At 36.8% G+C, this 24,521-nt stretch overlaps 2 protein-coding genes across 2 annotated transcripts; one reads left to right on the top strand and one right to left on the bottom strand.

Moving 5' to 3' along the window:
- Nucleotides 1-129: 129 nt before the first annotated feature.
- Nucleotides 130-5,288, top strand: CTBS (chitobiase, di-N-acetyl-; the record flags this gene model as incomplete). Its single annotated transcript, XM_009697627.1, has 6 exons — nucleotides 130-268; nucleotides 1,276-1,484; nucleotides 2,114-2,285; nucleotides 2,857-2,954; nucleotides 3,661-3,822; nucleotides 4,813-5,288. Coding segments are annotated over 6 exons (966 nt in total), but the record flags the coding sequence as incomplete, so codon positions are not given.
- Nucleotides 5,289-7,835: 2,547 nt separating this feature from the next.
- Nucleotides 7,836-23,250, bottom strand: SPATA1 (spermatogenesis associated 1). The gene is given in 14 exon segments (XM_009697626.1): nucleotides 7,836-7,940; nucleotides 8,765-8,863; nucleotides 10,829-10,998; nucleotides 12,817-12,942; nucleotides 13,766-13,883; nucleotides 14,885-14,945; nucleotides 15,094-15,222; nucleotides 16,788-16,917; nucleotides 16,920-16,991; nucleotides 17,115-17,439; nucleotides 17,538-17,591; nucleotides 19,723-19,840; nucleotides 22,171-22,277; nucleotides 23,194-23,250. Coding segments are annotated over 14 exon segments (1,650 nt in total). The 5' UTR covers nucleotides 23,230-23,250.
- Nucleotides 23,251-24,521: the final 1,271 nt, after the last annotated feature.

Here is a 24,521-nt window from a genome sequence, read left to right as displayed (position 1 = left end):
AGAGGGGCAGCCGCGCACGGTGGTTTCCAGAGACACAGGTCATGTTCCTTTCTAAGAGGCCTCTGGAAAATAATGGTCCTGCCGACAAGTGTTTGGAGCTCACGAGGGTGGTTTTTACCCCATTTCCAGGTCTTCGTGTTCGATGTGGGAAAAGAAACCTGGAAATCCTACGACTGGTCAAAAATTACAACTGTGGCAGCTTTCGGAAAGTATGATCCTGAGCTCATGTGCTACGCTCACTCTAAAGGCTCCAGGATAGTTCTGAAAGGTTGGTAGCATTGTGAAAATGTGGATATTTACGTGATACGTGAATAAGAACATAATGTATGTAGGGCTATAATACCTTGACATTTCACATTCACTTGTATACAGAGTATTAAAAATCAGTAAGAGGATTAATTAATAAGAGGAAAATGCACACAAGACTATAATACCTTGACATTTTGCACGTGCTGGTATGCAGGGTATTAAAAAGAAAAGCAGCGGTGGCTTCTGCCACAGTAATAACAAAACCATTCCAGTGACATTTATTTAAACGTTCTCGAACAGGGAATGTCACAGTTAGGGAGGAACAGGGAAGAAGGGAGGAAAGGAGAAGCCTGTAGAAGATATTTATTTGGGCCTGTATTCTGGATGTTATGCACAGTACCCAAAAGACACGGTAAGGGAAGGGATTTTAAGTAATCTTTAGTATTTTTCACTTAAATTATTCCTTCTGTATTAGGAAGTGGTTGAGTTTTAAAACATGAATACTCAGGAACTCTGTGCAAGTACAAATGCTGATTAGAACGACAAAGTCCATTACACCTGATATGATGTAATCAAGTTTTGGCTCTGTTGAGGCCTCTGTTGAGGAATCCAGGACCACAATGTAGAAAGCAACAAAAGTTAAACATAAAAGTATATTTATCTGAACAGTAAGACACAGTCCCTCTGGCTCTGTGGAAATACTGAAAGTACATTGATTTCAAGAAAGGTAGTTCATGGTGGCTAAAAGAATATTAAGCAGGAGTAAGGACATTAAAATTATAGAAAAAAATCCAAAAGGAACTTAATTTTAAACACTGCTGTCTCAAAGAAACTTGGTAATTTCTTTTGGGGTGGGCTCTCAAAATTATGCTTGGGGAAAAAAGTTAACTCCTTTGTATTTTACTAGTATGGGTGTGGGGATTTTTTATTTTGTGGTTATGTCTGTTGGTTTAGTAAAGACAAACTTTCTTCCTTACTATTACTTTGGTGCAAATACATGTTAACTCTTGAAGACCTCTTGTCTAGGTGATGTACCTCTTGAGGAAATCATTGATCCTGCTAAAAGAGCGGTGTGGATATCCCAACAGGTGGACCTTGCAAAAAAACAGTGTATGGATGGTATTAACATAGATATAGAGCAAGAAGTTAATGAAAGCTCACCTGAGTATTATGCATTAACAGAGCTTGTTAAAGAAACTGCAGATGCTTTTCACAGAGAAATACCAGGATCACAGGTAATAATAATGTACTTTATACAAACATTGAGTTTAACTTTATGAAATGCATGGAGTTTTGAGAATGCTGTCTAGCATATGAATATGTAGATCTAAAGCATTATATTCTCATGAATGGTTAATTGTGAATGTTAGCTATGATACACTATTGTAAGAGTCACTCTTTTTGACCTGTATGAATTTAAATGGGAGAAGGGTTTCACTGAGATTTGTAGATGCAGTGTTACTCCCTTGCGAGAGCTGGCAGTTATTAGTATGGCTTAATGAATCTTTGAAAGTAGGGCAAATACAGCCTTCTGGTGCAAAAGCTTGACAATGTTTTGGTAAACCTGTCACTGAAGTTTTGAGGATTTGCATCATGCTTCATATTTTTGATCAGATGGTTTTCATGTTATATTTTAATTTCTTTGGTGTTTTGAATTCACTAATAGGGGCACTCACTGTTTATTATCTAATGTTTGTTTTATCAGCTGAGCAGCTTCTCCTGTAGTTCATTAGTATCACCGTGTGTTCAAACACTGTGTAACATTTGGGAAATACTGTCTTTAAAAAGTTACAACTTTTTTTAAAGAGAAAACAAGAGTGCCTTAGTGCCATACACGATACTAACTTGTGCATTTTTCCATCAGGTAACATTTGATGTGGCTTGGTCTCCAGCATGCATAGATAAAAGGTGCTACAACTACACTGGGATTGCAGATGCCTGTGACTTCTTATTTGTGATGTCATATGATGAACAGAGCCAGATCTGGACAGACTGTATTGCAAAAGCCAATGCTCCTTACCTGCAGACTTTAGTTGGTGAGGACAAAATGCCCCCCCCTCCCCCCTTTGGGAGTCAGAACATTCCCCTTTGTTCACATGAATAGACAGAAAAGATCGCCTTTTCTTAGACAAGTTTTTTGGTTATACTAAGGCTTTTGAGTCTGCTCAAATATGTGTTGTCCTAATGTGAAAATAGTATCTCAGATCCTTATGACACTACGGATAGACCTTTAGCAGCTGTGTGTTGTTACTTGTGAAGTGATTGTCTAGCCCTCACGGTTGTGAAGAACACCTTTAGAACGACAAACAGCAGCCAAAGCAATGGTGTCTGTCTGGGCTTGCAAAGAACCTGAAACATTTCTCTCATCTTTGTGAGCTGCTGCTATGGGCAGCTGGTTTTAAGTGTGAGCAACTAGAGCAGTTAGTAGGACCTGAATAGAGCAAGTCCAGGAGCATGCAGGTGGGAGGTAAAGAAGAGCTTGCACCTTAGCCTCTGTCTGGGGATCATGCAAGTCCTATATTGGCTCTGGCTGTAGATTAGTTGTAAGAATGAAAAACATGGGAAAATGTAATAATGCATCTTAATTTTTATTTCCTTCAAAACTAGGATATGAAGAGTACATTACGATGGGCATTGATCCTAAGAAGCTTGTGATGGGCGTCCCCTGGTACGGCTATGACTATGTCTGCCAAAACCTATCTAAGGTAAAATGAAGATTATTCATTTGCAATCATACTGTTAATTTTTTCCTTGGAAAGAGACAGCTAGATTTTGGTGATCTTGTTTTTGGATTAGGAAATACTGTGCTCTGATGGGTAAGAACATAAAGCTGTGACTCAAGACAGAGACTTTTGCTTGGCTGATAACTGATGAGCAGTGTGTTACCAAACAAGGCATTTTATCTCTCCCGAGGCAACCTGAACCCCATGATACCCAAGCACCGTGTTTGACTAAGGAACTATAGATGTTATCTGTACGAGAAGAGATGATGTCCAAAGGCACTACAACACTTATATCTGCCTTCTTAACACAGTCACTAAACTCACTGCTTAAAGACTAGGTGCAACAAAGTGTAGCACACATATGACTGTTAAAGTATAGCAGTTTATGGATAAATCATGGAGTCTCAAACAACATTATGCTTATGGAAAAAGTGAAGTAAAAATGGAAAAGATGACAACTGTGTAAGTTGAATCATGTCCATCCAATCCTATATTACTACGGAGTAAACAAAATTTAACTGTTTTAATTTACTTCTGTCTACAAATACTATGTCTGACACAGATATTTGAAAATTTGGGATTTTTGAAACCCCAGTGCCTTTTGTGACTTTGTTCTTGGCTGTACTGCTATTTTGGAGTTCAATAAATCTATGTAACATGAAACTCATGCCTTCTGCTTTGTTTTCAGGATCACATTTGTTCCCTTTCCAAAGTACCTTTCCGTGGTGCTCCTTGCAGTGATGCTGCAGGGAGTCAGGTCCCCTACGGAGCAATCATGAAGCAGGTGAACAGTTCTCTTTCAGGGGTGCTGTGGGATGAGGTACAGAAGTCTCCATTTTATGAATACAAGGTAAGTATTTCTTTATAAGGCACCATGTTGTGGAGTAAACGTTTATGAACCATAGTTCTTTGATTATAAGGTTTTCAGGGTTAGATTCTTCCATTTGTGTTTTCTACTTCTTTTTTTTTGCGTAGTAAAGGGTGGCTGGATTTCCATATCTTGAATTTCTATTCTGAAAGAGGGGTGCAGTGACTGAAGACTACAGGAGTAATAAAGTTCTTTATTACTTTACAGTTTTCTTAAGAGATTGTATCACATCAAAAAGGATGATTTGGCACAAAGAAATCCTGTAGCTCCACCCTTCACAATTATAGTCACTTTTACGAGTTGACTGATTTAAGAGCATCTCAGAATCTGTTTTAGTTTGAGTTTTTCTAACCCAGTGGCTTGCATGCATGTTCTCTTCTGCATTTGGTTTCTACATAGACATAATGAAAGAGTCCACAAATGATTGTGCTTACATGAACACCACAGTGTATGCATTTTGTCTTGTTTCTGTAGACATAATTAAGTTTCACATGTAGATGATTAAAAGGTGTTGTAAGCAATGACCAGGTCAAAGCAACATAACTTTGACAAGATTTTATAACCTCCTATAAAACTCTATTAGTGAAGAAAGCACTTAATCTCTAACTAAATTCACCCGTTAGGTTAGTGTATTTGAGATTTTTAGCTGTATTTTAAAAAATTATTAAAATACAAATTAGCTAAGTTTTTTCATCTAACTTCAGTTAAAATATGTCACTGTTTTATAACTTAGATTCTACAAATAAAAAAATAGCCAAGTATTTGACTTAAATTTTTTGATTGTCCTGTGTGAAAAATAATTTGTAAATCTGAAAAGTATCATTATGTAAATCTACATGGCTTGTATATCAGTTTTTAATTGTACTTTTCACTGCATTCAACAGAAAAACGTAATCAAAACTCCATGAACTGCAATGTATCATGTTTATATAGACTGGTAGATACTGACACTAGTGTTTAAATGTTTTCTAGGATTCTCTTGGTCACTTCCACCAAGTATGGTATGATGACCCTCGCAGCATCTCTCTAAAAGCAGCATATGTGAAGAATCGAGGTTTAAGGGGCATTGGCATGTGGAATGGAAATAGTCTTGACTATTCCAGGGAAACTGTAGCAGAACAACAAACTGAAGCAATGTGGCAAGCCCTGACACCATAAGAACTATGTGAACCCTTGATTTACAATGATGAAAATTTGTAAATTTTTATCATGGCTTATACTATCATACATTTTGACTTTATATAAATATACCATGATTACAAAAACTTTGATAACTAGCCAAATTCATCGTTTCATTTTGCATGCAAAGCCATACTTTCATTCTTTGAAGAGTTCCCATGTTGCTTTAGCAGCATTTTTTTTTTTTAAAGGCTGCTTATCTTTTTCATTTTTCACAGCTACCATAAGTTAGTTAAAGCTTGAACTCAGTGTATATCTGGTAACAAGTAAGAACAAGTGGTGGATTTACAGGGGCAATCTCATAATGATCCTTTGCTAAAGCTGCCTGGTGCAGCAGGTATTCATCCTGGGGTTGCATAGTGCAGTCTCAGCTTTCTGACTTCCCACCCCAACCTACATTTTAGCTAAGACACTCTTGAATCAGATTAGGCACAGAATACTGGAGAGATAGATTGTTGCCTACATGCAACTTGGTGAAACTTGTACTTGTACTTGGTTACCCTTCTAGAGATTAAAATATTTTATAGACTGAAGAAATTACATAACGTGAAGTAGTTGCCATTAAGATTTTTATCAGACTTATTAGAAAGGAATATTCAATAAACTCCAGTTTCACCAAGTTTATGTATCATGTAAAGTCCTTAGTTTCAAAAGCCTTGGACCTTATCTTGAAGAGGGAACATTAATATGGAGAGGATGTGGATGATGTCTTCTTCCATTTCAAACTTCTTTACTTCCTCAAAACTAGAACTCAGAAACTTACTTAATGAACTTCATATGTATTTTTCCATACACTAAGATTCAATTCAGTAGCCTGTTGGGTTTTTTTATGTGACATTGCCTCTGAGATAATATGAGGTTGTATTTTCTTTCTAGTTTGCCCAGAGAAATTGTGTTAAATTTTTAAAATATCTGTAGTGATGGAAAGTTTGACTGGTGTGTACAGGATTTTTTTTTTTTTTAAATAATATCTGTCTTCACTAAAGTTGGTAAATAGTGTTGTCTGTTTATGCTTTACTTGTTCCACAGCTTACAGACCACACTGCTTCTGTCTTCTCAGAACTGTTGCACAACCAGATTAAAGTGCAACTATGCCCCGCTTAAGTGACTCCATTAATTAAACAATTTATTTAATTAGATATGTAGTCAGTTGTGGGGGTGTTGGTTTGGTTGGTTTGGTTTTTTCCCTTGCTAAACAGCTGCTAGGAAAACACCACAGAATAGCACCACTACCATAATGGCTACCACGGAGAAGACTGGAAGACTTCATATGAGTGTCTGACTGCGTGATACTACAGGTGATAGAAAGCAGAAGGTGAAGCCTACTGTGCTCACATAAAGAAAAAATATTCCCTTGAAAAATCAGAGGGCACTTCCCTAGAACTCTGGTCTGTAGATTTAAGGAGAAACTGATAAATTTATTTGACATATAGATATTTCAGAATTTGTACTACTATTTACACTCATATGCTAAAATCCTGTGAGATAGATATTTGTGAAATTGAGAGGTCTTCTGGAGTAGATGATCTGACCTACAAAGTCCTAACTAAAGGCCAGATGACTTTATAATAAAACTCTCTTTCCTGTAGCAGTCAAGAATCATGAGTTTTGTTTTGTTTTGAATTTAGGTTCAGATTTTCCAGTAGCTAGGTGCCTGCTCTTGTGTCTTAAATAAGACACAATTCCGAAATACAGAATGCAGCATTCAATCCTGAATTGAGGAAAAGTGGTTGTAGCTTTAATTATTAATTCAATACTTTAGCACTAAAATCTTTGTTAAATCCTATTTTTAAGAAAATAAATTGGATAATGGGTAGTTTGACTCAAAGACATTTGGAAGTTAGTCCTTTTGAGAGCTGCATAATTTTCTTATCATATTACTGATTTCCCATGAGTGTTTCACTTCTGGTAATAAATACAGCCTTGTCAGCTTTTTAGCTGACATTAATTCCTAGTTATTCCATGTTATTGTTCTGCTTAACGTAATAAAATCTGGTACTGCAAAGAGGCAAACAGGAGAGCTATACTGTCAAGAAGAGGTTTCTGATTACTTTTTCAGAGAATTGTTATCTAAGCACATGCATGAGCTTGAACTTAAAGAAAAACAAGAGTATGCAACACTGTAAGTTGGACTAGGATCATCATTACAGCTTGTCCAAGACAAAGCTTGCCTCTTGCACTAACTACAGCAGGTTGATGTCCATGTGGCTTTCCTAATAAGAGAGGGAACAAAAATGGCTAGATATTAAATAAGGTGAGATTAGCTGAGATTTTGTTCATACTTCATAATAATACGGTAATACTACATTGGTAATTTACAGATAGGCATACTTATAATGGCAACAATATAATTCAGTACATAGCTAAATAAAGGATTACTGTTGCTGTAATTTCACAGAAGATGTATTTTAATAATTTTCCAAAAATTTCATGTGAAAATAAGAACAGGAACCTATAGATTACAGGTTTATATGCTTATCAGGTATTTTGTTAATGAAAGAACATTAGCATACCAATGTGATGTTACACAGTTCACTAATTTGCACTTTTAAAATAACTTAGCTTTGTTTTAGACACATTACTAGGTTAAACTGTATGTTTGAGTAGCTGACTAATCTTATAGTAAGAGTGAGATTTAAAAAGTGAGCTACAGTACCTCAGTAGCCTAGTATACAAATTCAACAGCATTTATATACTTGATGTCTTTTTACAAAATAACTTCAAGAACATACAAACAAATACTCTGAAATTCTGAGCTTCTATATACATTACAGAGCTTCTGTAGACTTTACCGATATTAAAGTCATGTCATCCTCTTAAATTCCTGATTTTCTGGACTGGAGAATTAAAGCTGAATGAATCTTCTTCTGTGTCAGTTCCGCTCTCAGTGCTCGTAAATCAGATGCTGCCTGCTTTCTCATCTGCAGAAGAACCAGTAATTTAAGGAGTTGCAATTTAAGGAAGTTAATTTTGAGTTGACATGTATATGGGTTTATATAACTAAGATTGAATTTTATACAGGATACATCTTTTATCTTTAAAATTTTACATGTTTAATTAAATAGTTCTAGTACTACTTTCTTCTATACTTTGCCTTCGTGTTTTTAAGAGACAACTATGAAATTCATTGTTCTTTCCACTCCTTGTTATACAGTGGAGGAGGCATAATGAGTACCTCCATCCTAGATTACCTCGTAAACAGGGGCATGGGCAATCTCTGTGATGTAGAGGACTCCTATTTCAAGCATTCAGAGCTGAAAAGCTATCCAATATAAAGGCCTATACCATCATCTTCCAAAGGGAGCCATAGGCAGCACTGGTACGGAATAAAGCAGATGAAGAGGACAGCCATCTGCTTGGAGAGCCATTCTCTTTTTTTTTTTCTTTATAGCATTTTTTTTCTTAGCCATGGTCTGCTACTGATTAGTGCCTCACCAAGCATGTTCCTTCAATTACCTTTTGAGTGAAATGGGACTTTTACAAAAGATTGTGAAGCTTAGCTTACATAATACCTTGCAAATCTAAGTTGCTTGAATGCCATACATTCAAAATCATCCAATAACCTGGTGTTCTGGAGTAATTTGGCTCAAGTGATAAAGTTGCAATGACAACTAACACCATAAAACTAACAGCATAAACCAAGAACTGTTTAGCAAATATTTACATCAACTAATGTTTGGGAAGATCTAAGTCTTTTTATACATAGTAATATTTTGACTGTTTTAATTAAAAGGCAGAGGAGTACCTTAATTTCTATTATGAGTTTCATTTTTGTATCATCCAGCTTCCTCCTCAGTTGATCGAGTTCATGCTGCACTGTAGTAATCCGGATGATTGTGTAATTCTATGTGAAACAACAACAAAACTTTAAGTGCAGTATTAGTGCATCTCTCCATTCATTGGGTGTTACTTCACCACTCAGAAACAATCCTCTAAACTCCTTCCAAATCCCCTGCTTTCTTCCAATGCTTAATGTGTGCTGGGCTGTCTCTGGTCTGTAAGCAGTCTGCTCCCCAAGAGAGGGCAGCTCCCTTCTGCTGCCAGCCCTTCAGCTGGGTGTGGAGGTTCTTCCACTCCCTATTGCTTTGGGAAGTTAAGATCCTGATCAGAGCTTGTTTTGCAATTATCTTTTATGGGTACTCTGCATTTCTAATAAAAAGGTGTACTTCAGATATTTTTTTTTTTCCTCTCACAGGCTTAGCATCACTTTGTCACAGTACATTTATTGATGAGATTGCTACACTCATGTGATGTTTAGTGCAGGTAAACTCCTGGTTATACAGCACATCATTTCAGCAGTAGCTGTGTGTGGGCCTATCTTTGAATTAACCTGTAAAACTAAAATTCATGTTTTCAATATGTAGGTTCTGATATCCAGCTCGCGTAAGTCAGACGTGGTCCCTTGATGTCAGTAATGCTGAGGGGTGTGCGTGGGTGTGTATGTGGTAATCTTTTGATGTTCCAAGCCTTTCAAAATGCTATTAAAGTGTCAGCTGAAGCAAATGATGCGATAAAGTTGCCCATACAAGGAGTCATTAAGTGGTAGCTGTAGCCTCTCATCTCTGAGCTCCTGCTGTAAGCCTCTCCCCACCCAGGGCTGTGGCTGCCTGCGTACAAGGGTCCAAGTCCCAGCTCTGACACCGCACAGCTGTGTAACGCTGCGTGAGACCACTGAGAAAGCTTGAAAGCTACATAGTCATGCAAACTAGGCAGGGCTGTCAAGACTAGTTCAGGGCTACTGAGGAATCACTGTGTCAGTGGGTTGAGCCACCAGTAAGGACAGAGGTGGTGGAAGAGGGGAAACCAGTGACAGCAGGATCTGCTCCCCAGAGCCCAACTCTTCCCACCTGACTGATGCCTGCCTGGCCAGCACGTAGTTTACCAGTGGTGGAGAGCGTGCTTGTGCTTAGCCTAATAGTTCATTAAATCCTGGCTATCTTCTGTGTGTGCTAGCCAATAAATAACCACTGTATGCATGTTAAGTTGTGCGTATCCTTCACAAGGCCTCTTTGTGCCTAGCCAGAGAGAGACCTAAAAGAACCCCTCATATCCCTGCCCCCAAAAGGAGCAATAATATATCTGAACATAGCTAGTAATATAATGTAATATCAACCCTGTTAGTATTTTTATATTGTAGATATTTATATTAAGATAGCTCAAATAAATAATACACATTTGTATATAAGATACGCTCTTAGATTGTACATACACTCTTCCAACTTTCACATAAAAGAAAGGGACATTTATTTTTCCTAGTCTAGCTTCAGATTTGCCAATAGACTTGCTTCCATTAACACATTTAGAAAATCAGGAAGAGTGTTTCCCCCTTATCTTTTATCTTTTCTTTTCTGAATTCCTCACCGAAATTCCCATGATTTGACACGAACAACACAACCCTAGACTCACAGTTGCACAATAGTTCAGGTGCAACCACTCCAAAAGCCTCAGTCACATTTCTTGTCCTCCAAACTAGTATTCATTACCTCTGTACGTGAAATTTGGAATTAAGAGAACTGAACTGAATACAGAACTGAACAATTCATTAATCAACAAAAGGGAATTTTGTTATGAGAAGGTATTGTACAAACACAGAGCAGAAAGAATCAAATGCTCAGACTCAAGCACTTCTTCAGGTCTTTTGAGAAGAATGGGTTGATGGAATTCTATACCTCAGATCATTGAGGTATATTTTGGCTGTTAAAGCTAATTTACAGATTATTGGTTGGTGATGAATTTGTTACTTCAATTTATATTTTATACAAAAAAACAGGCTGTGTAAAAACAGAGATTAAATAATACAAGCAAATACCTTGGAGTTTGTCATATTGTTTGGTCGTTTTCGGCTATCTCTGGCTTCCAATTGCAAGAGTAATTTCTGGTGGTAAAGCTCTAAATCTTGTCGCAGCTTGTTTAAAGCGTCCTCCAGTGAAACTGTAGCTTTCTTAGTTTCAAAGTACTTCTTTTTCCATGCCTCACGAACTACAGAGGAAAACTGTTTGGTCTTACCATAAGGCTTGTTGAAGACAGTAATGACCAACTGATCTCACAAGATTCAGTTGCTCAATGCACACATAGCAGTACGTTTCTTTAAAAAAAGCAATTAGTGAAGTATCTTTATTAAAATTACATTCACTATAAATGCAACTGAGTTTTCCCACAATCACCTGCAACAAAAGGCTCTGTCTGTCCATGAAGATATAACACCATGTCCAAAACCAAAATTTCATTCAGCCTGGCTGTCCTGCACGTTTCAGCTGCATAGTGAGTGCTCCAGACCTGTAAAGACTGGTATGCCCACCACAGACTGAAGGCCACAGCTTTACTGTAGCAGAATATTTAGCACTGTAGATTTATACAAAATTTGAGCTCTGCAGGGCCACAGATTTTGAACAGCTTCGTTTTATACAGAAGTCCCAAGATTATGTGAAACAGTTACTTACCTTTATACTTACCTGTGGTTCCTCCTGTCTTGTTAATCTGCTATCAACAGCTGGCACGTAAACCCCCTATGTCTGGTGTGACAGTTTTATGGCCACATACATCCACTAGTCTGCAACGTGTCTTAAATGATTCCTTCTTTCAAGGCATCTTTTAGGGAATAAGGACAACTGCTTCTCAGAAACTTACAAAAAGAACCCAGCTGTTGGAGGCCTACATGGTATGTAACTGAGAGTGACTGTCAGCATGGCAGTCTTAGGAGGATGTTAAATATAGACTGGATCCCTATTCCTACAGAATATGCTCTCCCCTTTAGACCTTGTGAAGAGACATGTTTCCAAATGCACTTACTTACAAAACTCTACAGGTCTGATAAAAATAATTCAGAGGTAGAGACACTTCTCAAAGAACCTGCAGAAGCTGTTTGAATCCTTGTGAAATAACCTTTATTTTACCAAACTGAATAACACAATTTAAGGCAATGCAGAGGCCATTTAGGGCTTATCTCAGCAGGGTAAATTAGCGTGCCTTGCAGCTCCATGCTACTACAGATTCACTGCTTCAAGTACCCAAGTTTGTTTTGTTTTTAAAAATACAACTTCACCATGCTGCAGAGTGCAGTGTAGCCATGCCCTCAGAGAATAACTAGAAGAATTGGCTTGTCTTCTCCTTTCCTTCTCCTCAGCTACATGTAATAGTTGAGACTCCTAGTGATTTAGCTATATTTAAGTACAAAGAGAAATGATCTCAAAACATTAAAGTGATTAAACTCATCTCTGTACAACTGGAATGTGACTTAGGAAGGATAGTTTAAGTATAAACTTGAAAGTAATTTTACAAAGAAAATTAAGGTGGGATTTCAATGATATTTTACCTTGTTAAAAAACGTTTGTCAAGCTTGTCACGACAGGTTTGTAACTTCCATGCCATAAGCTGAATACCATTAGACAGGAGAAACAAAGGTATTATGCTGGCAATTTAAGTAGAAGCCCTATCAACACAGTAAAAGCCTCTGTAGGCACCAGCTGAAGGCAGGTTTAGAATATGGCAGCTGCCCTGGGCCTCAAACAGTGAAGTGGCCTGCAGTAGCTCTTTGGGCACTGTACATACATGGGACACAACCTGAATAGTTTATAAAAGCCAAGATATTTTTAGATTTATAAGACTGCCACAAAAAAGTGGAAGGAAACATTGCAACCTTGAATCTTTCCAAGACGCTGTTTTACAAACGAGCCTTCTTGGAGCTATCGGTTAGCAAACTGCTCTCTCTGTAATTAAGCTCACTGACAAGGAGACAAACATTTTCACGTTGGTTTCAGTGTCATTGCTCAATCATTCCAAAATAAATTAAAAGTGTACCATGATATCTCCTCAGCTTATTTTGTTCCAGTAGCCCTTTAGCTTTTTTGATCAGTTCTTCTCTAGTTTTTTCCATGTGTCTTCTGTCTTTCTTCATTTGTTGCAACTGTTCTACCATCTCATTTTCTAAAGATACAATAATTATATTTAGCAAGCATCTGGATACTGTAAGTAGGATGGATCAATCAAGTTTTTTGTAATGCACCCATCACAAATCATGCCAAAAGCTCTGTTAGAACAGGCAGTAGAAATTATTTTATTTTAATAAACTATTGAAATGGCTGGTGCGTTAGAAAAAAGTGAGAAATCCAGCAGGCATCCAGGCATTCATACACACACAAAAACAAGTAAACACCCTTCTATATACCTAGACAATGTATCACTAAAACTATATATTCAAGATATATATACACTGCATACATTGAAAACTCTTGCCACATGAAGCCAAAAGAAGCCTTCAAAAGACTATTTGCTGTTCACAATACTTTGCAATACAAACTGTAGCAAAATCTTGCCTTCAACTCCAGCTGGTCATAGGCAGGATAGTATCTCAGACTTCCACTAGTCTGCAACAACAGGTCAATCACGGATCTTCTCACTAGCCTCCTCCTCCACCACAGCAGATGATCCTCAGCAATACTACTAGTGGTTTTCTTTGCTACATTCTCACTTGAGCCAGCAGTATTTCATCCAATCTCCCTCCTTTTCTCCTTCCACCCCCAAGCCCACAAGCTGGGTTTTCTAGCACTGGGAACCTGCCATGCTCTATGAACAGCCCATGCAATTCTAGATGCCTGGAATTTTCCAACCACAAATTAAAATTTGTAACAATACTGTGAATGAATATATGTACAAATTCTTTCATAAAGTAGGTATTTCTTTCTTCATTAACTATTAAGTCTTGATTAAATGCTCGCTTCCCTGCAATTTCTTGGAATCATATACTCACTTGCTGCCTGAATTGCAGGAACTTGAGCTGAATTTACAGAAAGCGCCAGAAAAGGTGGACTAGGAGGTGAAATATATTCTTTCGGACAAGCAAGATGATTTTGCTTGTTTTCATCTGCCTATAGAGTCAAAAGACACAACTGTAAGTACATAACTCATAATCCTGAACAGTTACATTAGACATACAGCCTGAAAGTGGCCTGAGTGAATGGGAGGGCTGAATTTGAATTCTGCATATAAGCTTTTTTATTCTGTTACCAGTACAATTGATTACTAAATTGCAAACAGCTGGACTTCTGCAGATAAAATCAGAACACTGAACACTTCATCATAGAGAACATACAGACAAAAACATAGACTGTTGCTAATTGTTATTGTCCATGTCCATAACCCCACGAGTTACTGACATTCCCATGCAAGACCAGGAATAATGGGCCTTAAAACTGCCATCTGGCTGATTGCTTACGAAATCTTGACTGCCACTTTCTAAATTAAAATTCATAATAGCAGATTTTCAATTTCATTATTATTTTCATAAGACTCCGCTACAATCACTTCTGCACAAGAACTCACAGGCAACAGTTAATAGTGATGGCTATTATGCTGTATGATTGCATGTGGGTCCTGAGTCTTCCTAAATATGTTCTTATTCTGATACTGTGACAATATCATATCTATGTTTTAAAGGATTTTATAATTTTTATCAGAAGTTTTGCTTGGCTTGAGAGAAGACAAATTTATCTCATAGGAAATATGAAATTATAAAAATGGTACCTATAAAACCAATAAAATGTTACTGTCAATTATCTGTAAAAAAAATTCAGCTAACATTAATAAGACTGAGATAGTTAGATGTAGTTCCTGTTAAATTATAACCAGAGCTCTAACTTCTGATAATTTCATTGTTTAGACATATAGTACATTTGCTAATGAAAAATCAACTAAGTAGCAGTGCATGAATTAACTTTTCTTAGTTACTCTCAGGTTTACATTTGAGTATTTCATATTTCTAATAAGTCTTATAGAATGATACGAGTCTTATAAAATTAGACTATTTCTAGGTGGAAGACTATATTTATTGCTCAAGATTACTAAGAATCTGTAACCTTGAAAAACACACCTGATTATCCAGTTTTTCACCAGGATCAGCTATAGACTTGCTAGTTCTGTATTGCCACAAGCTAAAGATAAAATCAAAGAAGCAAGTCAAAATTCATGTAACGAAATGTTTTTTCCCCATTTGCTTTCATTTATTTGAAGTCTGTAAAATAAGTTTCTAGCATTGAATTAATATTATCCATTATTTTAACAGACTCATTATTTACTAACCTTTGTTTTTTGCCTACATATTCTATGGTTTGGTCTTCCAGTATTTTAGGAATTCCAGCATCTTGTGTTCTGTCTCTTCTTAATTTGGTATCTTTTTGGTGGTCATTATTTTCCACGTTTATTAGTTCTGTGACAAGAGAGTGATGATCAAAATGTATAGATTACACTCAAAAAATTCAAGCTATTTTGACTGTCATTGTCTGGAATTTCCAACCTGTATTAGAAATTCAGTGAATCAATCCACTAAATAATGTTATCTCTGGGGTTTGGAAATGTTGTATGAATAACAGAAGAAAAAGACAGACAGACAGACCGACAGACAGAAAAAGGTATTTTTGTTTTGAAAATTTGTATCTAACTAATTCTGGTAACTTGTACAAGAAACATTATCACAGATAGGGAAACTACTTAATTATTTTGCTTTCCCTAAACTAATTCTGTATCTAACACTTTCTGTCTTTCAGAGAGTGAAGATCCCCTAGTGATGTCAGAATGAATACACTCTACATGCTCATACCTGACTGCTGTCAAACTTTTCAGCAGTGATGGAGGGACAAAGCTATTTTTGACAGATTATGATTGGAAACTGAAACTACTGAAAAGTCATCCATGAAAGTTTTTCTAATACACTCTCCAGACATGTCTCAAAGAATACAATATCCAAATTTTTGTTTTCTTACTCAAAGTGCTGGACATCCAGAAAATCATTTTAACTGAAACCTATAAGGTGCCCTTACCTATGAAAAATTGAATATTGCCTCACTTATTAATTACGCATTAAAAATTTGCAATGGAATAAAGGTCACCTTTTTTACATTAACCGTAAAATTCTAGTCAAATATTCCTCAAAACCAACTTATGTTATAATTTCATGCTAATATAGTAGTCATTCAAATCCAATTTAAATGTGTCAGTCAATTCTTTCTTGGTAATCACCAAAAATTTGGGAATATTAAGAACATTGTATTACTATTCAGGGACTTAATGGCCCTCAGTATCCATAAGACACCCAATTTTAAAGGAAGCAGTAGTTAATAGATTTCTTCCAAACAACATTTTCTATTTTGGCACAGAACCGTTATCTAGTTAATGCATGCTTTAAACCCCTAGATACTTTTGTACTATTTTCACTGTAGTCTGCTCAAAGAGTTCTCTCACCTCTCAGTTTTAGGAATACCACTGTTCAATAGCATATAAATATTGTATGGGAGGGAGGGGAGGAAACACTTCCTCTTCAGTAGTAAAATAGCCATGGATAAGATAACGATGAAAGTTGAAGTGAATAAACGATTTCCCTGATATACTGATAACAAGATTTTTTTCATTTAAAATTGCTGTTGAATTATGGGATCATTGTCCTCCAATCTTCACAGTAGTTGCTTAGTAATTTTTTTCATATAAATAAGATTAGACAAATGCATCAACTGGAGTAAAATGTTTCCCTATATCAGTACAGGGTGATAAAGAAGGACTCATTCAAAGTAAAACTACAGCTCTTTGAAAGATATTATTATTATTTAAAAAATTAGAATACTGTTCTGGTAGCAATATTCCAACTCATGCTTTAAATATAGATTTCTTAAAACTTAGCTTTTCTCTGCCAACTTTCTAAAACACATGCTTTAGCAAAAAGATGACAATAAACAGTTGTACCCTTTCGATATTTAATGTGATTTTGGGGTGTTTCGTTATTCTGGCCTTGTTCATCACTGTGGTTTACATGAAGAGCGAGAGCAGTTCCTTCGGCTTTGTCATTCCACTTAGGAGTGTTATGCTTTTTTTGATCTTGGCTGATATGATTTTGCTGAGAGGTCTGTATTTTTTTTTCTTTCCAGATTCCCAGTCTGCAGGATTTGAATGACTTGGTGTGAAGAGAGATCCAGTGGATCCAATTTGATCTGCATAATTGATATTAGAAAACAGAAATATTATTTTATTGTAAATGTTAACCATAAGATTTATTCTTCTCCTCCTTCATCATCCTCCTTCACTACATTGGTGAAGGATTACCAAAAACTCACCTTTTTCTCTAAACTGTATCCGTTCTTCTTGAATCCTGTTATGGTCTTGCTTATGTTTTGTGTGCAAAGCTGGAACAAGTTCTTTCTCACCCCATTCCACAGGACTGTGCTGTGGACTTTCTAGCTGATGACTGTTTTGTGTGCTTTCTAAAAATTGTTTGCTTTTTTCAGGTTTTTGTTGGGGAAGACTAGATAATCTCGATCTATGACCAAACTTATTAGTATCTTCATTACAGTGATGTCTTTGTTGAGTTGATGATAATAATGGATAAACATCTTCAAAGTATTCCACGCCAGGTAATAAATATAATTCAGGATAAAGTGCCTGAAATATGCAGTATATTCATCAGACAGGACAAAAGAGGAAATGTACAATGTGAAAAATTTCTAAAAATGATACCTTAAAAGCCATTCAATACATACATAAGGAGGAGCAAATGACTTCAGTTCCAGTTCTGCTTCTTGCTTTGCTTTCACCTTGGAAGATAAAGAATGGAGGCGTAACCAGTAAAATACTTTTTTATCAATAACGTTGCATATCACTTAATTTGTGTATTCTATCATCATCTTTACATACTACATTTTTTCATAACCAGCACTATCTTCTGTAATGCCTCATGGAGAAGAAGGAACTTAGACTACTATTATACTTTCTGACATGGTAGTGAAACTTTATTATGTCTATTTTTCAAAATCTCAATCAGACCCACAAAAGTACACGGATATACTGAGTAATTTTTTTTATCCTTCGCACCTTCTCTTACAGTTCAAAGGACCTGATCCAACAGTTACAGCAGAAGAAAGGCCTCGACTTTATTTACCAAAAGTTGCTTCAAGTTGAGTCTGAATAGAAATGCTGAGTCTCACATAATTTTCTCTATTCACCTGATACAATACTGCAAAATATTTAATGTGTGTATATATATATATAAAAATCTATTACTCTCCTATGTTTTCTTGTACTTAGTGTTTGTCTTGAAATTCTTTGTGTGATATACACTTTCAGATTTCAACAGTCATCCTAAGAACAAAGTCTAAAGTAATCGATGTATATTTGAAAGATGTGCTCCAATAGGGGAAAAAAAATAAAAATCTGAGCTTACACTTAAATAATGAAATTGAACTAAACATGGGGCCAAATTCTATTCTCAGTAATGGCCAGGCAATGCCGTTGATTCACTGTTAGAGACACAGGCTATATGCGAGAAAAGGAAGAGCAAATTAACCCGATTTTGGTTTATGTTTATTTTTCATTTAAAGACCCTTACTTGCAAATAGGCTACAGCTCTTAGTACTGCTTACATTGTTACTGTTGTGAAACAGAAGACTGGGGGGAGGGAAAAACTCCTCAACAAATATTTGGTCATGGAGATGTAATTCAATGAGGTTACCATGACCCTAAACAACAAATAAACTAGTTAGTTGGTTTATTGCTTTATACTTTGTTATAAAGTTAAACATCAAGCAAGAGTAAATACCCCAAATAATTAAAATTGTATTTTTAATTTGTCACTAAAAATCTTCACTTGTATCTACCAATATCTTTAATTCTGTACTAAAGTAAAATATTTTAATAATTTCCTGACATTCTAAAGGAAGCTGTAAAATTTCTTCAATTATCTGAGAACTATCAGTAGGGAAGAAAATATACCATCTTACTTATTATCATCCAGTTAAAAAGACCTGAATTCTTTAAAGACATACGCACATTTTCAGAATTAGATTGTGTCACAGTCTAAGTTTCTCTTCATGTTTTTCCACCTAGCTTTGCATATTACTTAGTATTTATTCTAGTCTTCCATGTGAGTAATTTCAGCAGTAACTCAACTACAAATGAAATAAAGAACGGCACCAAATTTCCAGCTTGTAATTAATTTCCAAATCTGTGAGAAACAGGTGAAATGAGAGGTGGAAAACATATTCTATCTTTATGTACATGACTTAAGTCTTTGTGTATCACAAGAACAAACTTTCAGTTGGACTGATTTTCAAGTTTATTTAATCTTTAGTCATAGTTTGTAAGGACATAAATATATAGAGAATTAATGTGAGGAACAGTTATGATTCAGAGATGTAGGTTTTTGATTACATAGATCTCAGGCTGTATTACTGGACTAATTAGTGGAACATAAATGTACATCCAGCGAAGTTTTCATTCAGAGACTGATCTTTTAAAGTCTTTTGGGCAGGTCACAGCAGGAACCATTAGACTTACTCAGCTTCTATTGCAAATTCTTCAACTACCATATTCCCAACTGTGTACTGGTAATAATGACCTTAGGGGGATTTTTTTTTTTAATGCAACCAGATCTGTCATATTTAATCCATTGACTTCTCAAAGCTAGCATCTTTTCACTGGATGGCAACTAATTACATCTGATGCTTTAAAGGATGTTTCTAATATACCTGTCCAGCTATGCCTTTGTATTCGCAGAAGTAGATGTGTTCTGACAAGAGCTTACGCTCCAGCATGTTTAAAAACCAATGCTAACAGTGCTCCTAAAGTTATCTCTATTTTCTTGTGATACTATCTAATCTGCAGGAACAAAATCTATGGCTTACATTATAAAGCAGAAGAGCACTAAAGAAAAAAAAAATATTAACTTACCACTGCTAGTTTTTTCCCAATGCATTTTAAAAATTTGAATTTATCTGCAACTGCAACTCCACCCAGGTACTCTCCAAGCTTCTCCCGTAGCACTCTTAATGTGATGTGAGGAGACACCCTAGAATGTTGTTATTCATTAATACATCTGTAAGATCAAATAATGATGGCTAGTTAGTAAGAGGGGGAAGATAATGCTACATACATGCTGGCTTGCATGGACAGAATGACCAAAAATGGGAATTATGTCCTAGAACTGAACCTATTTACATATAGGCCAGAGAATCTTGGTGTGGTAGAGTCAGAACATTGTATCACATTATGGTAGATTGTATTACAAGAGCTGTCATAACATTAACTAGCAATATCCATATTTTAGGAACCCCATACAAAGGGAGAATATGGAAGTAGCAGAAATTTGAAAATGAGTCTTTCAGAATGCTCTTGCTCATCAGCAGATGAATAACAAAAACATTGGAACGACAGTCATGCATTTCCACATAGGCGACAAAGTTTCATGGGGCCAGTTCAGGACTGCAGAACGTAGTGCCTTCAAGCACTAAGGGCTAGAAGAGACTTCATCACTGTCCACTTTAAGTAGCAGACACAATCCTTTGATTTTGTCTTCTCCAACACAAATTTACAGTTGGGTGTGTGCATGTGTACATGCAAAGACACATTCATTCAATTTTTTCTTCTCCAACACAAATTTACAGTTGGGTGTGTGCATACGTACATGCAAATGTATTTTAAATCAAAACCAAACACTGCAGTGTGAACATTTCCACCACAGTCTGAGGATGAGAGCGCTGACGCAAATACAAATTGCATCATTTAATGTACTACTGGAAACCATGCAAATATTAAAGTAATCAGCTTAGTATAAAAATCACTATAGAATAAAACGCATCTCTGCAGAACAAAACCAAACGTGCAAGAGGCACACAAAAGCTCCTCAGCACAACATAAGCAATTCTAATTGCTCCTATGCTGCCATATACAATAAAGCAGGGAACAAATTCAGGCCCAAGACTGTTAAATCACCCATGCTGATTAAGTGTCAGTATACTACCCAGCATGATTGTGGCCCAGGCAGCCATCAGTCTTCAAGCAATGCGCAGACATAGCTTAGCACATGCAATAGCACATGCCATCGTCGGTAAACAGTATAGACAAGAACGAGCCATCCCTTCATCTTGGACAGGTCTTCAACATTAACCTCTCAGGGTTTGTTTGCACTTTCAAATAGCCCTATATGCCTTCATTTCACACCCTAGGTAGGTAAAAACACCCTCAGTTTCGTCTCATAAACACAGTACTTCAGTGGGCTACAATGTTTCCCTTGCATTATTTCAAACACCCTGGACTTAGACGACCCTCCTCAAAAACATAAATTTGCCTTGCAGCACAGGCATGCAGCACAGAAGACCAACGTCTGCAGAATGGACACATCTAGGCCACACTGCTTGGCCTCTGTACGTTTAGCTCCTGCTTATTTCTTCCCCAGCCATTTTTTGCCCACACTTGCTGCAGGTATTAGCTCTAATGTCATTTATTTCAAATGTATGAAGAAATATGTGAAAGATGGATACACAATTCAATGCACATCCTTCCAAGGTCTTATGTGAGAACAGAGATGATCTACAATTCAAATATCTCTCACTCACTATCATTTCTTCAAGCTGATGTTTCAGAGAAGATACAACCCTTGAATGGTCTTCTGAAACCCAATAAATGCAAGCTCTTTTGGAAGCAATTCTAACGCTACACATCCTTCACTGATAATGCCCGTCCAAACCAGCAAGGAAATCTAAATCTAAGGCATTTATGAACATCAGGAAAAACATCTAAGTAATTACAATGTATCATGAGAGAAAATTATCTAGGTATACAGAACTTGAAATATAGGGCAGAAATTTATCTGAAAATCATTGGGAGTGCAGCTGCTAGGACCATATAATAATATATTTCTCACTTGCTGCCACTGGCTAGCAGAAGACTAGTCACACCCAAGTCATTTACTTCAGAGTGTTCCTTTAAAAGTAACGCAAACTAGAGTTCATTGCAGCCATCTCACCTAGAAATAACAAAAGTATGGGTTCTCTGGTGAGGAATGAGAATTAAAAAAAAGATCACTGAGGCTGAGAAATCAAGTTCATGGGAACAAGAACTTAGGGCCATAGACAATTACACACTTAATATTTTCCTCTAATTTCATGATTAATGAAAGTGGCCTGTACTTAGACCTAGAATCCTTTGTTAAGCTGACTCAGACAGTACAAGGATTGTCAAGCTGACTGGACAGTGCAACCACTTACCCTCCAGAAATTAACAGAGAACAAGTCTCTTCTGACAGATGTAATTGTGCTCTATAGAGCAACATCTGAACTAAATGACAGAAGAACAATATAAAGGACCTACCATGTACATGACGCCCAAGACTATACTCACGTTATAAATCCAGCTGAGATGAATTTGCTAGTAAGAGCTACAGGAACTGTATTCAGCTTAAAGTTCCACACTTCTTCCGGGACATAAAAAACATGGAGCTCCACCAACTAGATAAAGAACAAATGATCATAACTGTAGATATATTATAACCTTTTTCCTGTATGCTTCGTTTTGCTTAGGTGGACTTTCAATTTCTGAGGGCAGGAATGGTTTCTTTGATAGCACATGGACTAAAAGAGTGAGGCTCTATCTGACAATGATGACTACATAGTGAGAACAGCAGTGAGTAGAGCAATTTGAGATTGAATGCCAGCTGACAGCATCAAAATAAGTCACATTAGAATGAATTCAACAATGGTAATGAGAGAAAAGAGAGCCTGTGCTACTGCTGTATGTCACTGTGACAGCAATGGACACAGCTTACCAGAACCAGTTGATACTCTGGAGCATGTCACCGTTACAAGAACACTTCAGCGTGTCTTGGTTACAAGAATCCTACCTTTGTTCATCTCACAAAAAATGCAAAGCCCTGAAAGCTTGCTTCAAACAGCACCACAACTTGATCTTGCCAGCAAGAAGAAAAATTCAAAATATTTCTGACAATTGTTAGTAATATTAGCTACCTTGGAAGTACCTAGATGCTCCTGGTAATGAATGCAAAAAGAATAACTAAGCCTGCTCTGAGCAAGGTCCACTTAGATTCTGTTCAAACATGTGGTAGTTGTGGGACTTTGAATGTTTAGATTTTGATATTTTTAGTGAAAATCAGATGGTATTGACAAGGACAATACACTTCCCTATAACTATAAGCCATGCAAATAAGCTATATTAAATATTTCTGCAATTGTTGAGTTACTAAATATAAACTAGAAAAGAATGCTTTCTATATATACTATGTTAAAAGCACTTTTTTCCCCTCTCAGGTCTCCTAGAAATAGTGCAGTGTCACTTATTTTAATATTTTTTATTTTTTTATTTTGTGAAATCTAAAAAACCTTTATGGAAAAGTACAAAAACTCTCACCTGTGAGGTTCGAGGTCTCATTTGACTGAACGACATCTTGGTCCCTGTATTTGATCACAACAAATGCCAGGTGGACTTTCTAACTTTCTTTTGGATCAAAACATTCTTTAAGAATGAGTTTCATGACAATCTGTTACAAGAGAAGTTACTCCATTAAGATCCTTTATTTTCATTTACTGTCTTCTTTCAATTTATGAAAATGGAAGTTGTTTCTGTGCTGGGGCAGAAAGCTTCCAGCTAACTGCAGACAAACAGACTCAACCACACCTTCTACACAAGTGAGTATCACCTAAGTAACTAGGGGAATTGCTAAATCACAGCCCTGCAGCTCTGAGAGATCTGTCCCGGAGTATTTCCTCTTAACGTTTTGCTCCCTTTTCATAAAAATACTTCAGTTGTGTATAATTTTCTACACAGTTGTACTGTTTTCCTCAAGACACAGACCTAAATGCCCCCCAAATGGGATCCTTGCACGGTCTAGGTTTATCTCTGACAAAGGGACAATTATTGTGAACTGCAGCCCAGCCACATGCATGGCACATTGCGCTGGCCAAATGCAGTATTCCAAGGAAACCGGACTCTGCCGGGTGACCATGCCAGAAAAATCTTTTCATAACCTATAAACCATGGCTCTGTCCTAACCTTGTTATGACTTTCCTCAGTGCTCTCACTTTGAAGGCTCTTCCAGCACCTCAGAGGTTACAAACCACCTTCTGATTTTCAGCCTGAATGCCCTTGCTGTTCTCCTCAACATCTTAGCAGCAATCCCTCAAACCCCTGCTACTTCTAGTTCACCTTCTCTTAAGTGCAAGTGACCAGACCTTCCAGATGACCTTCCAGGTCCCACCCAGGCTCTGTGTGGTGGAATTAAGATTCCCTCCTGTCAGTGGAGAGCACCTGCTTAACAGGGCCTGTGTCTCCAGTTGTCTCTTCACAACTACATGGCACCGAGCTCTCACAAATGACCTGACTGTAACATCCTTCACTTCTCCAGTTATTCCCAACCAAAGACACACCAGGTTACAGCACAAGTTCTGCCCGTTAGTCCCTGTATATATGCAAGATGTTGCACTTGGCATTGCAACATGTCACCCCACGCCACTATTCCAGGCTTCACAGTCATTCCTAGACACTTTTTGCAGTAAACAGCCATCTCCTTCAGACTGTAGTTGAGACCCAAACATGCTGGCAAGAGCCAAGTTAGTAACTTTATTAATTACATCTCAAAATAAGCTCCAAACTAGTAACTCCTCACTGGATACATCACCAAGATTTGCCACTTTGGTCTAAATATTGTCTTCTCTTTTCATCCACTACATAGACAAATC

This window comes from Cariama cristata, unplaced genomic scaffold, assembly GCF_000690535.1.
Source record: "Cariama cristata isolate BGI_N322 unplaced genomic scaffold, ASM69053v1 scaffold43893, whole genome shotgun sequence".
In the NCBI taxonomy this organism is placed as follows: domain Eukaryota; kingdom Metazoa; phylum Chordata; class Aves; order Cariamiformes; family Cariamidae; genus Cariama; species Cariama cristata.
Note: the sequence above shows the minus strand (reverse complement) of the source record. Positions and strands in the feature narration are given on the sequence as shown.